The sequence below is a fragment of the Lampris incognitus genome, chromosome 1 (genome assembly GCF_029633865.1).
Source record: "Lampris incognitus isolate fLamInc1 chromosome 1, fLamInc1.hap2, whole genome shotgun sequence".
NCBI classification, from domain to species: domain Eukaryota; kingdom Metazoa; phylum Chordata; class Actinopteri; order Lampriformes; family Lampridae; genus Lampris; species Lampris incognitus.
Window position 1 is genome coordinate 25081685 of NC_079211.1, and position 14922 is coordinate 25096606.

Here is a 14922-nt window from a genome sequence, read left to right on the forward strand (position 1 = left end):
ATCCCCGTGTTACCTCCGGCTCCGTCCCTACAGACACAATTGGCCGTGTCTGCGGGTGGGAAGCCGGATGTGGGTATGTGTCATGGCAACTGCACTAGCGCCTCCTCTGGTCTGTCGGGGCGCTACGCCCCCTGGCGAAACTCCTCACTTTCAGGTGAAAAGAAGCGGCGGGGGACTCCACATGTATCGGAGGAGGCATGTGGTAGTCTGCAGCCCCCTCCGGATCGGCAGAGGGGGTGGAGCAGTAACCGGGAAGGCTCGGAAGAGTGGGGGAATTGGCCGGATACAGTTGGGGAGAAAAAGAGGGAGGAGGGAATCCAAGAAAAAAAAGCATGCATTTTAGGACACGACTGACAAGATTTTCGTTTCATGGATTAAACGTGGTCTCGGATTATGTAACGTGTTTACTAGAGTATACTGACATGACAGGCATTCAGACAGACAGATTGTTAGATGATAGGCGCACACACACATCCATGTTCACAGAATAAACATGTTTATCAGATCAGTGTTGAAAATATGATTTATAAAAACATGGTTAATGAAAGAAAAGTATGAAAACAAACATGTGTAAGTGTATATGTGACTGTAAATCCAAACGCTGTTGTGAGTGACATCAGAGACAATAACTAGCCGAACCACACCTGCTCAGCTAGCCTCACTTTATTTCCACAGTGAACTGACAAGTGCTTTCACAGTGAAGTGGCTGGGCATCTGACAAAACTAACATGCACAAGAGGATTCGACCTCACTAGAAGAGGGCGGAGAGACTACTGTCGGAGGGGACGAGTGGATATATGGCAGGTGTCTCACAAGGAAGAGCAACATATTTCATATATATGTCCATTTGTGCAAACATTTGCAGTAATTAATGACCACAGAGGCTGTCTGTGACAGACACTTCAGTGATGGATGTAGTAAGCTCGTGTCCAGCTGAACCATCTGGCAGTGAACACATTTTGGTCCCAAAAAAACATTATACCTGACACTTAATGCAAATAAAACGAAATTTGTGGTTTTCTCGCGATCCAAAAACATGAGACTACTGTAATACTACTGCATATCTCTACTGTCAACGGTTCACATATAGACTCATGAATTCTCTTGCAACGTGACCTAAAACTGAATACTCTTATACCTCCTGGTCGCTTTAAGAATGTACTTAATAACCGTACATTACCTGCTTGTAACTGTTCTAACTGACTTTGTTGTTGATTTGTATGGTTGTATGTCCCATGGTAACTATTCTAACTGATTTTGTCTGTTGATCTTGTTTATCTGTATTTTCCATGGTGTAATCTTGGGCATCATTGTAAATGAAGGTCACCCTCAACGATCTCTCCAAGGATCTTAAATAAAGATTGAATGAAGCTTTGGTTAAAAAGAATAAAATTCTATTTCTTGTCTTCTGACAGCAACACAACAAAATGATAACATGAATGGCCACTGGAAACCTATAGTTTACTACTCTATTTACAATTACCGCATGAATGGGTAATATCATGCAATGGCCAGATCAACTCTTGGCACAACTATTGTTGATGGATATGGAAGGAGCAACTGCAGAAAAGAAAAAAAAATCTCATTTAGCATCTATCTTAGCCTTATGTGTTATATATAGACCTTTATTGAGGGTAACATTACTGGTTACTATTTGCCTTTAGCATCAGAAGGTATATCTTGTAGAGTGTCTGAGATGTAATGGTTCATGACACAGAGCACATGACACTTTTCTCAGAGCAGTGGGAGCCATCTGGGGACTCCATGATGGAGTCTCTACCGTCAAATTCTGGGGAGTCCAGCGCCAGGTGGGGATCCTGGAGACCATCTTGCAAAGCATCCTTAAAGTGGGACTGGAGACAATGGGAAAGGTTAGAGAGTGGAAGATAGCAGGACATTTTATTTTTGATGATTTTCAATGAACCATCAACCTTCAAGCACATATGAAGATGGTTCCCTGGATGGACGGCATAAAACTCTTGCCATTTGAAAATTTGTTTGGCAAACATAAACCAGATTCCAAAGGTGACTCCAACTGTAGATAGCAAATACAAAAGTACACAAGCAGCATGTGCTCACATCAACACAAGTAGAAACATGTATAGAGAGCTCAGAGGCAAAGGGAGTGGTTCAGCATCTAATACGATATAATATGACATGTATAGAGAGCTCAGAGGCAAGGGGAGTGGTTCAGCATCTAATACGATATAGTATGACAGCTTCGCAGACAGTCTAGCTGGAAGTTCTCTCCATCTCACCTTGTGAACAGACATCTCCTCCACTCTGCATTCCTCTATCGACTCCTCCAGAGAATGGCCTGAGATCTCCATCTTGAGACGATGGAAGCGGATGGACTTGACATCATCCTCGTCCTCTCCTGCTACAAGTGGGAAGATCTGGGCATATCAAACAGACTGTGTCAGGGAGTTCGCAAGGATGGTGACTGGGTATGGGGCATATGAGGGGACAAGAAATGCTTAAACACACATTAATATAGTTTCTCTGATTGTCGTGCTCCTTTTTTTGGGAGGGGGGGGGATTTTCCCTTTTTCTCCCCAATTGTATCCAGTCAATTATCCCACTCTTACGAGCCATCCCTGGTCACTGCTTCACCACCTCTGACAATCCGGGGAGGGCTGCAGACCACCACGTCTCTTCCGATACATGTAGTAGTCGCCAGCTGCTTCTTTTCACCTGACAGTGAGAAGTTTCGCCAGGGGGATGCAGCGTGTTGGAGGCTAATGCTATTCACCCCAGTTCCCCCTCCCCCCGAACAGGCACCCCGACCAACCAGAGGAGGCGCTAGTGCAGCAACCAGGTCACATATCCACATCCGGCTTCCCACCCGCAGACACGGCCAATTGTTTCTGTAGGGACACCCGACCAAGCCGGAGGTAACATGGGGATTCGAATTGGCAATCCCCGTGTTGGTTGGCAACAGAATACACCGCCACACTACCCAGACGCCCCATGCTCCTTTTTAACATAAACCTCACATGCCATACAATTGACATCACCTTAGAAAAAGTTCCATAATGGTAAAACCTGACACAGCTATACACTTAACATGATATATATTTTACATATTCTTTTACTTTTGCGAATCTTACCACCCGTGTGGAGTTTAAAGCAATGTGTTGGATTAAAGGATGTCTTGGCTATTGCCTTACCAGTCCCTCCTCATCTCCAGCGGCCTCCGGGGCTGAGATGGTAGCCTTGCTGATGGCCTTACTGATTGTCTGGGTCTCAAACTGAGGACATGCTGCTTGGGCGTTCCCATCCTTGTCCCTCTTCCCCTTCAGCCAGTAGGTTTCAATTTCTACATTTCCCTAAAAGATGGCGAGCGGCAGGTGAGGAGAAATATACAGAGTTTTAGTTGGAAAACGTGACGCCTGTGATACAAGCACACACACGCACACGCACACACACACAAACACACACAAAGCACCACTATACACAGAAACCAGCTGGTCTTTGATGACCAAAAAGCCTTTGACAGCAGCATGAGTCACTGCAGCTTTCTAAAGCTTAGCACCTGTAATCAGGAACCCCCCTCCAGGGACCATCAGGAGACATTACCATTATCATTGGATACACAGACTCTACGTTAAGACACAGTCATGATGTAGACTGGCAAATCAACAAGCCAGATGTAATTACCAGACGTACACACTGAGCGTTTTGGTTCCCTAGGGCCAAAACATTGTTGCTGTTTTTAAGAGTCACAAACATTTATCTCGAAAAGATGTCCTGCCTCAATTTTTGTTATCGTCCTAAGTTGCAAATTTGTCTGTGGACAACAACTAAATGTTGACAGAATATTTCATTTCCCATGCACACATACCCCATTAACACTGATCTAAATGTAATGACAAACAGTGCCACAACACTGGGTCTCAGCTAGGTCGTGCATGGTGTGCTGATGGCGTCTATTCTCTTCTGAGAGGAGACAACACAATCTCTGTTGCAGCCCTGAGTGACCCTCAAACGTGAAAATTGTGATAATCAATTGTCAGTTGCTATGGCAACTGGGTTAATGAAGCTAAAGTGATGGACATGGGCACTATATTGACAATTATTTGCTGACCCCTGACCTTTATCGTGATGGTCCCCCTCCTTTCGAATATAAAGTGACTTCCTTTCAGGTGCTCATATGTGGCACTGCTGAGCTGGATGTGCATCTCCTGTTTGGGACAGAGATTATAATTGATCACAGTGAAATCATAGACATATTTCTAAACTGCGGCATCACTTTGTAGTGTAGGCAATAGTCATTCAGTCATTAAAATGACAGACAATATGGTGATTTTGCTCCTCCTTGTTCTTTTAATCTTTTTGTGAGTCTTGTTCCCTCGCTCAATTTGAGTTGCTTTTTGTTTATTTTCTCCCTCTTTTTCACCCTTCGTCCTTGCCTTGCCATTGCTCTCCATGGCAGATGCAGTGTGGACTGTGTCACCATGGAGACCGTAACGTGGCATCTTATGGCCTACCACGCCAGCCACCACCATCCCAGAGTGGATCCCTGGAACCAGGCCAAAGGTCAGTCCAATCACAGAGGTGCATGGACATGCACACAAATGCACACAAATGCACCGAACTCACCAACGCGAATCTGTATGTTGTTGCCATTGGAGGGGTCTTTGAGATGGTCTATGGAGCGCACCATGTCCAGAGCCATGTCACAGATGTTATGGGCATGGTACTTGGTCTTCTCTGGTGCTCCTGCAACTACCATGTAGGCATCTCCAATGGTCTCAACCTGGAGGGATCAGTAACAATATATCTATCATTTTTTAAGTTCATTCTTAGGTAGGTTTTCTATCACTTCATTCTTTCATCAATCACAGTATCAGAATATGCTGCGCTGCGCATATAGAAATAGGAAAGTAAAAAAGATAAGTTAACAGCATTATAAAAGGTTTTAGCAAACCAATATTATTCATATATAATGCTTTTCTTATACAAGAAACACACATACAAACAAACCTTGAAGACACGGTGCTTCTCACTGAGCGTGTCAAAGAGAGTGTACATGGTGTTGAGCATGGACACCACCTGCATGGGAGTGATGTGACTGCAAATGCGGGTGAAACCCACAACATCGCTGAAGAGAATCGTCACATCAGGAAATACCTGAGTAGGGAAAAGTAGGGTCAGGCGTAACCAGGTAGACTGACTCACTGTTCATTGCCAACATCAAGGTGAAAAACCTTCTCACAAGAGAATGAACCAAGAGCAGGCCATTACAACAGTAATGTCTATGTTGTTATGGATCATTGAGCTGTGACATTAAAATTCTGCGATGACATTGATCCATGATAAACATGTGTGTTAAAATAAGTTTAAATAAGGCCATGAACACCCTCTTGTCCTCCGATCTCTAAACCTGACCTCACAGGTATTGACGGCAGGCTCTCCTTTGCGCAGCCTTTTGGCCACTGGCTTTGGTATCATTCTGTAAAGGAGGTCATCAGTCTTCTTCATCTCATAGTCCAACATCTTCATGCTCTCCTCCAACTTGCTGGACTTTTTCTGCTCCTGCTCTCACACCAGGGAATGAGAGAGAGGAGCTTGTTGGATTATGTGTTGATAGCTGCCCTCCCAATTTGGTCAACACATAACAGAGCACCTTTGTGTCAAGCACAGTGACAGGTGAGTTTCTCATATACATAGCATGCAGGGGCACAACTGTATATGTAAGTATACCTGTAAGAGCGCTCTCTTAAGCTCCTCTGACTGCTGTGTGCCTGCCAGCACCAGGTCTCTGCTGGAGTCATGCATGCTCAGGTCATTGATGTACAGGCCTGTCTTAAACATGGCACTCAAGCTTTCCATCCTACACAGGTAAATATGCATGCATATACATGTATACACACACACATATGAACATAGACACACGCAAAGAGATACACACACAATGCAATAATGTCAATGGAGATCTCATCATAGCAAAATATAATCAATGAAAAAGTCTGAAAAAGAACATTTCTTTAAACGTTACTGTGACTCTAAATGCAAATGCTGTCCTGAGTGACATTTATGATAATAATAATAATAATAATAATAATAACTATATTTATATTGCACTTTTCTAAAACAATGTTACAAAGTGCTTTACAAAGAAATAAAACCAGACAAGGTAAAAGTGAAAATAAGGCAAAATAAGTAAAAGTAAATATAAAAACAGTATGAATAAATAAAAACAAATATCAAACATTTGTAAAAGCTTTCACAAAATGAAAAGTTTAAGACTTGATTTGTCTTAGTTCAATAGGAAATGAGTTCCATAGTGTGGGAGCTCTAACAGCAAAAGCCCGATCACCCTTTGTGACAAACCGAGACCCAGGAACATCCAGCAGGGCTCCATCTGCGGCTCTTAATAGTCAAGAGGGTGTATACCAGGTCAATATAACAGAAATGTATGTAGGAGAAAGACCATTTAAGGGCTTAAAATCAATTTGAAATATAACAGGGGGCCAGTGTAGGGAGGCAAGCACAGGATTGGTATGGTCATGCCTCTTTGCCCTGGTAATGAGCCAAGCAGCAGCATTTTGTACCAGCTGCAGACGGTGGAGGGAGTCCTTGCTGATACCTGAGTAAAGTGTGTTTCAACAGTCAAGCCCAGAATAGAAAAAGCATGCACAACTTTTTACAGATCGACAATTGATAAAAATGACATAATTTTGGAGATTATCTTGAGCTGGCGAAAGTATGACTGAACAACATGTTTGATCTGATTATCAAAACTGAGGTTATCATCAAATATTACCCCAAGATTCCTAGCAGCCTGCTTAACACTACCTGACAGACCACCAACATTAGTAACAAAACGGCTGATGGAAATTGGGGGATCGAACAGGATGACCTCAGACTTATCATTAAATTTAAGAACATTTTTGGACATCCAGGATTTAATGTCAGAGAGACAAGTTGTGAAATTTGCTAGGGCACTAGGATCTGTGGATTTTAGTGGAATGTATAACTGGGTGTCATCAGCATTAAAATGGTAAAACACATCGTGATTTTGAATGACCTAACCAAAAGGCAGCATGTTTAAAGAAAACAGAAGGGGGCCAAGAACTGAGTCTTGAGGGACACCACAATTCAACTGAGCCATTGAAGAAGTAGTTACCCAGAACGACAGAAAACATTCTGTTGGTGAGGTAAGAGCGTAATAAACTAAGAGCCAAGCCCTTGATGCCAACCCAAGTCTCTAAGCGATGTTAGAGGATGTTGTGATCAACTGTGCCAAAGGCAGCACTTAAGTGTAAAAGAACTAAAATCGAGCAGTCACCTCTGTCTGCAGTCAACAGTAGGTCATTAGTGACCTTAACTAGAGCTGTCTTGGTACTATCAAATGCTCTAAACCCAGACTGGAAACTGTTAAAACACAATTAGTGTTCACAAAAGAAATCAATTGAAATGAAATTACTCTCTCCAGAACCTTAGATAAAAAAGACAATTTGGAGATTGGCCTGTAGTTACTTAGGGACAGGGGATCTAAATTTGGTTTCTTGAGCAATGGGTGAATGATGGCATGCTAAAAACTGTCTGGAAAAGAACCAGAGGCTAGAGAATTATTAAGAATTTACAGAATAACAGGGCTAATAGTTGAAAATACCTCCTTGAGCAGCTCAGTGAAAATGATGTCTAATATGCAGGAGGAGATCATATTGGAGACTGTACTCTCTAACACTGAAATTGTAATTGGTTGAAACTGGGTGAAATAGGCAGAATTAACATGGGGAATGGAATGAATGCAAGGGCCATGGCTGGATTTGGGACCTGATATTCTCCACCTTAGTTACAAATGAGTGAGAAATTTTCCAGACAACTCAACATCAGGTTCAAAAAAAGAAATGGAGGGACCATTAATAACAGAATCAGTTACCCTTAAGAGAACTTTAGGATTGTGGTTATTTCTTGATATTAGTTCAGAGAAGTATGCTGATCTCGCATCCTTAACTTCCTTCTGGTAAATTAACATTTTAAGGGTGTTACGTGCTAATTCTGACTTGTTGACCTTCCATTGTCGTTCTGATTTTTTATAGTCTTCTAAGGGCACGAGTGTGATCGTTCAGCTAGGGGAGGTTATTTGATTTTTATTTCCTAGTTTTAAATGGTGCAATTTGGTCGAGGATGAATAGGCACTGATCATTGAATGAATTTAATAGTGCATCTGGATTAAGGGGGGGTATAGAGGGATTAAAGGACAATGAATTAAAAGCATCACAGACTTTAACTGCAGAGCCAGCATTGAGAATGCAAGAGTGTGTTTTAGGATAGTGACTAGGAGTAGCGAGCTGTAGTGGGACTTTGAAAATTACAGCTTTATGGTCAGATACAGGCATATCCACCAGATTAAGACATGAGAGAGAGAAACCAGATGAGAGTACAAGGTCTAAGATGTGGCCTTTGGAATGTGTGGCCCCTTTAACAGATTGAATGAGGTTAAAAGAGTATAAGATACAAAAAATGTGAAGTCAGGGAATGGGAAGGACAACGCACGTGAATATTAAAATCATCAAGAATCAGCACCCTGTCATATTTTGGAATGACAATAGATGGGTCAGAAAACTCGGAGATAAAACTGACTGAATTAGGGGGCCTATAAATTAAGATGCGGAGTAAAGGGTGAGGGCAAGTGATTAAAAAAAACATAAAACCTCAAAGGAGATAAAATTACCAAAAGTAACGGGATAAAACTTAAGACCTAACTTATAAAAAACAGCTAGGCCACCCCCTCTTCCAGAGGGCCTGGGAATATGAAAATGTGCAAAATCAGGGGGCCTAGCCTCCATCAGGAGAACAGTGTCCCCTGAACATTAGACAGTAACAGTACAACTATACACATAGGAATACATGCCACACATAAAAATACATACACACACGTACATACGTACACATACCATACACATGTACACATAAACACCCAAAGCATATACATACATACATACATACATACATACATACATACATACATACATACATACATACATACATACATACATACATACATACACACATACATACATAGACCCAAATTACACACACACACACACACACACACACACACACACACACACACACACACACACACAATCATATACACATTCACAGAGAGTGAAACAGAGAGCAAAAACATGTCAGTATTATTATCAACACAAAACAGAACAGACATTTGGACATGGAAAACAAGACAGAGAATGGAAATATCATGATAAAGTATCTAAGCTGTCTAGTTTTACTATGTGAAATGCATTTATTTGGGAAATGGAATGTTTTGGAAAAGCAAGGAGCCGTTTTTGTAATTTATTCTTTGGAAAACACTCATTTGCAAATGGGCTCCCATTAGGCTTACAAGAGCTGTACTGCCTGATTACAAGCTAATTAGCAGCTCATTTCATGCATGGTAAGTGCTGTTGGAAGCGGTCCCTGATTTGATTCACTGCAAAGGCTTCTATTTCTAGCCTTGAAATTTTGTTTAGGCTCCTTCTCTGACTGCTTAACTTTTAAATTGGAGCGCTGGATTTCAATTAATTTATCCTATTCATGCGGTGGTGTGTGTGTGTGTGTGTGTGTGTGTGTGTGTGTGTGTGTGTGTGTGTGTGTGTGTGTGTGTGTGTGTGTGTGTGTGTGTGTGTGTGTGTGTGTGCATCTTCGAGGCTTACACAGGAGTTCCAAGGAAGATGATGGACTCCCACTCAGGCATGTATCTCATTTGTCCCTTTAGTTTCAAACAGCGGCTGCCATCACCCCAGCTCTCCATGGCATTTGCGCTATTTCCATCTTATAGAGGGGACCAACCATCAATTACAAAAACACAAATGATTTATTTCCTACAAATGAAGTCCATGCACTTTAAAACATGTAAGATGTCAATTTTGCTCAATAGTTTCATGCACATGTGTATCCAATGCCACCCTAATGTACTTTGTTGCTATAAAGCTTTCAGAATTTGATTTCCTAAAATATGTTTGTGTCTTCAGCAGTTTTATTTGTGTCAATTAGTCTGACTAGCGTCCTGTCTCTGCAATCAGTCCTTTGTGTGTGCCATTTGTATGTGCCAGAAAGGCAGTGACCTTTGTAATCATCTCCAATGATGGACTGGAAGGCCATGAGCTCCACATCTACATCAGCAGAGCGGTTGGGGTTCTCATAGTCAGAATCTGTAGTACAGAAGGTTAAAATATCAGGACTATGAACATTAACATCCATACCCCCCATGACTACCAGGGCTGCGTTCAATTCCCTTCGATTCAATCACTTCAACATGAGTATAGAAATTGATTTAAGTCAATAAAGCCGAAGAGGTCGAGGGCTCCAATGCTAATTTTGACTTTCGGTCTCTCTCATAGAAGTACAGAGGCTAATCTAATGTCATTTGTTTGATATTTTGTGACTTATGTGTTTGCAGCTGACTGGAGTGAAATGGATTTGACCACAGCCCAATGAATCCTAGCCCGCCAGACACACACCCCTGTGAGTGTTTAAATGGCTCCCACTCTTACTCTGGACTCGGTTGTGGAGGTTCCTCTCTCTCTTCACAGGCTCCTTGGACATGATCTCAAACAGGTTGTTGGGGTGGGAGATTATCTGGGTATGGGGTCACATAGTCACATACTGCATGCACGGGCACATAGTACTTAGTAAGCTTGGACTGTCAGTTCCCATTAGCAATTCATGATTAATACTCTGTGTTGCAATATCCAATGTTTATGTGAAGCCTTACCATGTTCCAGGTGAACTCCACTAGGGGGCGAGCCAACAAGAAGGCATCATTGATTTTCTTTCCATCCAGGTCAGGGAAGACCGTAGCCAGCCCCGAACCTACATTATGCACCACCATGTCCTAAAGAATCAAACAATAAATCGTAGCTGTCTGCAGAATAAGAAAATAACCACAGTTTTCCTTTGGTGGGCTTGGAAATGAAACTCAAAACTATTACCTGTCTGAAAACAATGTTGAAGGGGAACACTTCAAAGAAGAAGTCTGAGGTGATGGGCAGAATCTCTTGCTCTTCCTCATCTTCCTTCATGATGTAGCGGTAGGCTGAGTTGTCGAAGTTCAGCCTGTGTAGAGATACAGGGTAATGGACAATGTTCTAGTTACGAGTAGAATGGATTTGAGAAGGAATGCAAGAATTTTGCATTCAGCATGTCAGGGGAGGCCAGATGCAATGAAAAACAGAAGGCATTTAAATATGGAGTGTAATGACGACTCTTTCTGTGTGAATGTGTGTGTGTGTGTGTGTGTGTGTGTGTGTGTGTGTGCATGTGTGTGTGTGTGTACAAGTGTTGCCATACCTCATCGTGACATGGGAGTAGTCTCCCACCAGCTGCTCAGACAGCACCTCTACATGGATGTCCGTGTCATAGAACTGCTTCCCCATCTGCCTCAGTTGACCCATGGCATAGTGCAGGTAACCCTTACGCTTACTCCTGCAGCGCACAGGAGACAATGATAGCTAATGGCATATCCCTCCATCTTTTTCTTCTACTGGCATTCTAATTCTCTTTCCCACCTTCCCATCCATCCCCTTTACGCCAGACCTGTAGTGGAGAGTGACTCCCGTTGCAGACTCCTCCTGGCAGAAGAAGGTTGGCGGCTGGACTTTGGGATAGCTGAAGCGAAGGTACTCGTGCAGGTTGTCCAGGCCGTTGACAAAGTCACGCACGTGACGACCCAACACCTGGGGCAGAGGTACATCATGTACTTTTTACTGACTGAAATGAAGACAACTTCAGCTGAAACTCTTAACTTTTTTCATCTGCCTTTACCTGAGGAATATAAAGACAACATGAGGCAATGCCAGAATTCAGAACATTATCAACAAGTCAAGTCAATCTTATTTGTATAACCCAACAACATCATTACTTTACATTTCATCAATGGATTTCATTATGAAATGTCAATGAAAAGGTGTATGAGAAGTAAATAACATTCAAATGTCAAAAATACACCTTATCACCAGCAAAGTAGAAATATTGATGATCCTAAGATCGTGTTGAAAAATTAATCAACAGCGATGCCAAATAGAAGAAAAAAAGCCCCCCCACACACACACAACTTTTAACAGCTTCTGTTTAAGTTGTTGGTTCTTTTCTCACCTTCAGGATCCTGTCATAGCCGTACTTCCCTACAAACCCCAGGAAGTACACCCCCCAGGAATTCATCAGCTCATTGTAAGGTGTACCTGTCACTCCGCTGGCTGCCTTTGCAATGCGGGGAATCACACTTTCACTGTAAACCTACATGATTGCACACACGTAGAGAAATTATAAACTGAAAAGAAAAAAGTAAACCACTTTGACCAAAGAACCATAGCCCTCCAGACATAAGCAGAAACATACAGCACATGTTCCCCAAACCATGAGCGCACACACAAATAACACACCCACATTATCGCCAGTTCCACACAAGCAGGCTGTCCAAGCAGTTGGATGCCTTCTATGAATTTCTATGGAACGGAGATAAGGATACTATACCTGATGGGTGACAAAAGAGTGCAATCTCACATCAGCTCGCTCTCTGACCAGCTTCCACACATCATCTCCGTATGACTCTTTGATGAAGTCATGAAGGCTTTCACACAGAAGCCCATACATAATGTCTCCCTAATGTAAAGCTCGGGCCTAAGCACTTTCAAGACAGTCTCGAGAATTTTGCCTCCAACAGTCCTTCCACGGGTACCTACAAGTAGATAAGCCACAGAAACCAGAAATGATCAGAATGATGACTTTACTTCGGCACTGCAAGTTGGTTTTCAAGATATTTAAGCCCTTGGCGGGGAGCTGCATGGAACCAAAACCCTGAGTATCTATTACATGATTGTAGCGCTGTGTTTGTTTTCTCATGCACTTCACTGCTGCCCGCTACACTACCTGCTGAGTTTGGGACCTCTGTCCGACTAGCCAGCCAAACAAGGTTTCATCTGCTGTTCCACGTGCAAACAGTTTTAAAGGTGCCCCTCCTTACACAAACTCTTGAGTCTGAATATTTACCTTTTGTCCAGCTGTCACTGTCCGGTGGTCCTGCACCTCTCTCCATGTGACAGGAACACACTGTGGAGGACATCCCTCAAAAACAGGTGACACCAGTCAAGGGCTTTATTGTCCCGTTCAAAGAAACATAAATCGACATTTTTGTCATGTCAGATAAATGCTGTTCATAGCTACTCCATTGTTTCCACTCATTTCTCCAAACCGACAGATTTCAACTTTTCAAGTCCATAAAGAGATATGGACTAGTGTGAGGGACACAGTGGATTTCTATTAATCTTGAGGTTCTCAGCGTGAAGAGATCTTGTGTATTTACATCAGGGGCGTCGACAATAACCGTGGTATTCAAAAAATGAAATACTGATATCATGTTAATAATACACAAATGTCTTGCAATCCGCTCGTCATGTGGCTGGGAGGTTCGTATCCCAGACTCGCCGTAACCGGTCACGGCCAGAGCGTCCACTGGGTAAGGTATTCATTAGGCCACCCTTACCCGAGGGATAGTGGGTGTAGATCGGTGTAGTGTTCGGGAACTCGTCGTTCTCCAGCGACCCCTCTGGCCCACCCGGGCGCCTGCAGCCAAGCAACCGAAAGCATTCTCCCTACGTCTCCTTCGTGGCCTGAGGGTAATGCAATCCATGCGAGGCTTCAGCGTGTAAAACAGCGAGAGCAGCCGACACGAGTTTTAAGGAAGCTGGTGTTACGACTATCTCCTTCCTGTGGAAACGTGAGCCAGGGGAGTTATTCGACATGAGTTCCGACCATATGCCATTGGGTTAATCGGGTGGGATAAGGGGGAAAACTAGAAATACAAAATACAAAAATTACAATTATCCTCTCCTCCTTGGCTAATCAATCACCCTACGGCTTCCCACCCGCAGACATGGCCAATTGCCGGAGGTAACGGGGACTCGAACAGCCGAGCCCCGTGTTGGTAGGCTGCGGAATAGACCGCTACGCTACCCGGGCGCTCGGATTACAATATCGTGTAATTAACCAACGCCTCTTAAATCATTTCCGTTTCTTTCCGTTCTCGCTTTGTCTCCCTCCCCCAAAGCCACGCACACGCACACGCACACCTGATGTGACGCTGTGACGCAGTAACTAGCTTGTGGCTAACCGCTGCCGCGCAAAATGATGTGAAAAATGGAAAGAGGAATAACGTATGTATGGACATGGTAAGTGGACATTAAATCACAGTATATCAGAATGGTTACTTTTCAGCCTGTGGTCTCGCACACAAACTCTGTCCCCCGCTCCCCGCAAGTGATTTTGTTCCAGTTGACATTGTATTGATTGCAGATGTTAGGCCTTGTGGGTATCGGTTCATCTGGTTGCCTTCACTGTCCATTAATTATAATTGTTATTTTTGTACGTTTTTGTACAGTTGTGGTTACAATCTCTCTCACCACCTCCCTACACTCGTATATTGAGCGTAATTCAATTGCCAGAAAAGAGACAAAACACACAATAAACAAAGTTAAAGATGAATTTGACTGATAGCGTGATTTTTCTTTTCAAAATGTTTATAGATATCGCAATAATATCGTTATCGTGAATTATTTTGGACACGATAATCGTGTAGTGAAAAGCTGGCATCGTGACAGTCCTAGTTTACATGGAGCTAGACGGAAGCTTAAATTAAAAGAAGGCCACTAGGGGGCGCCCCGGTGGCTCACCTGGTAGAGCGCGTACCACATAAGGCTGAGTCCTGGGTTCGAATACGGCCCGGGCCCTTTGCTGCATGTCATTCCCTCTCTTCCCCCTCACCTTTCTGTCTCTTTCGACTACTACTACTTTTGGCTGCTCCCGTTAGGGGTCGCCACAGCGGATCATCCGTTTCCATCTCTTCCTGTCTTCTGCATCTTCCTCTGTCACACCAGCCACCTGCATGTCCTCCCTCACCACATCCATAAA

General features: G+C 43.1%; 1 protein-coding gene across 1 annotated transcript; it reads right to left on the reverse strand.

Annotated features, from left to right (window-relative positions):
- Positions 1-1706: 1706 nt before the first annotated feature.
- On the reverse strand, positions 1707-12609 carry LOC130109792 (soluble guanylate cyclase 88E-like). Its single transcript, XM_056276771.1, has 18 exons — positions 12490-12609; positions 12112-12252; positions 11554-11693; positions 11308-11442; positions 10950-11073; positions 10733-10852; positions 10512-10596; positions 10083-10169; positions 9672-9789; positions 5707-5836; positions 5392-5538; positions 4987-5133; positions 4603-4759; positions 4413-4522; positions 4095-4184; positions 3171-3329; positions 2259-2396; positions 1707-1853 (listed from the first exon to the last, which is right to left on the reverse strand). The coding sequence occupies exons 1-18, from the start codon at positions 12607-12609 to the stop codon at positions 1707-1709; spliced, it is 2295 nt and encodes a 764-aa protein (XP_056132746.1).
- Positions 12610-14922: the final 2313 nt, after the last annotated feature.

Coding starts and splice junctions, on each gene's coding strand:
- LOC130109792 (XM_056276771.1), bottom strand. CDS start 12,609: ATGTATGGGCTTCTGTGTGAAAGCCTTCATGACTTCATCAAAGAGTCA. Junction 12,253..12,489: donor ACTCTTTTGTCACCCATCAG/GTATAGTATCCT, acceptor GCAATCATGTAG/GTTTACAGTGAAAGTGTGAT. Junction 11,694..12,111: donor GCTATGACAGGATCCTGAAG/GTGAGAAAAGAA, acceptor CCTCTGCCCCAG/GTGTTGGGTCGTCACGTGCG.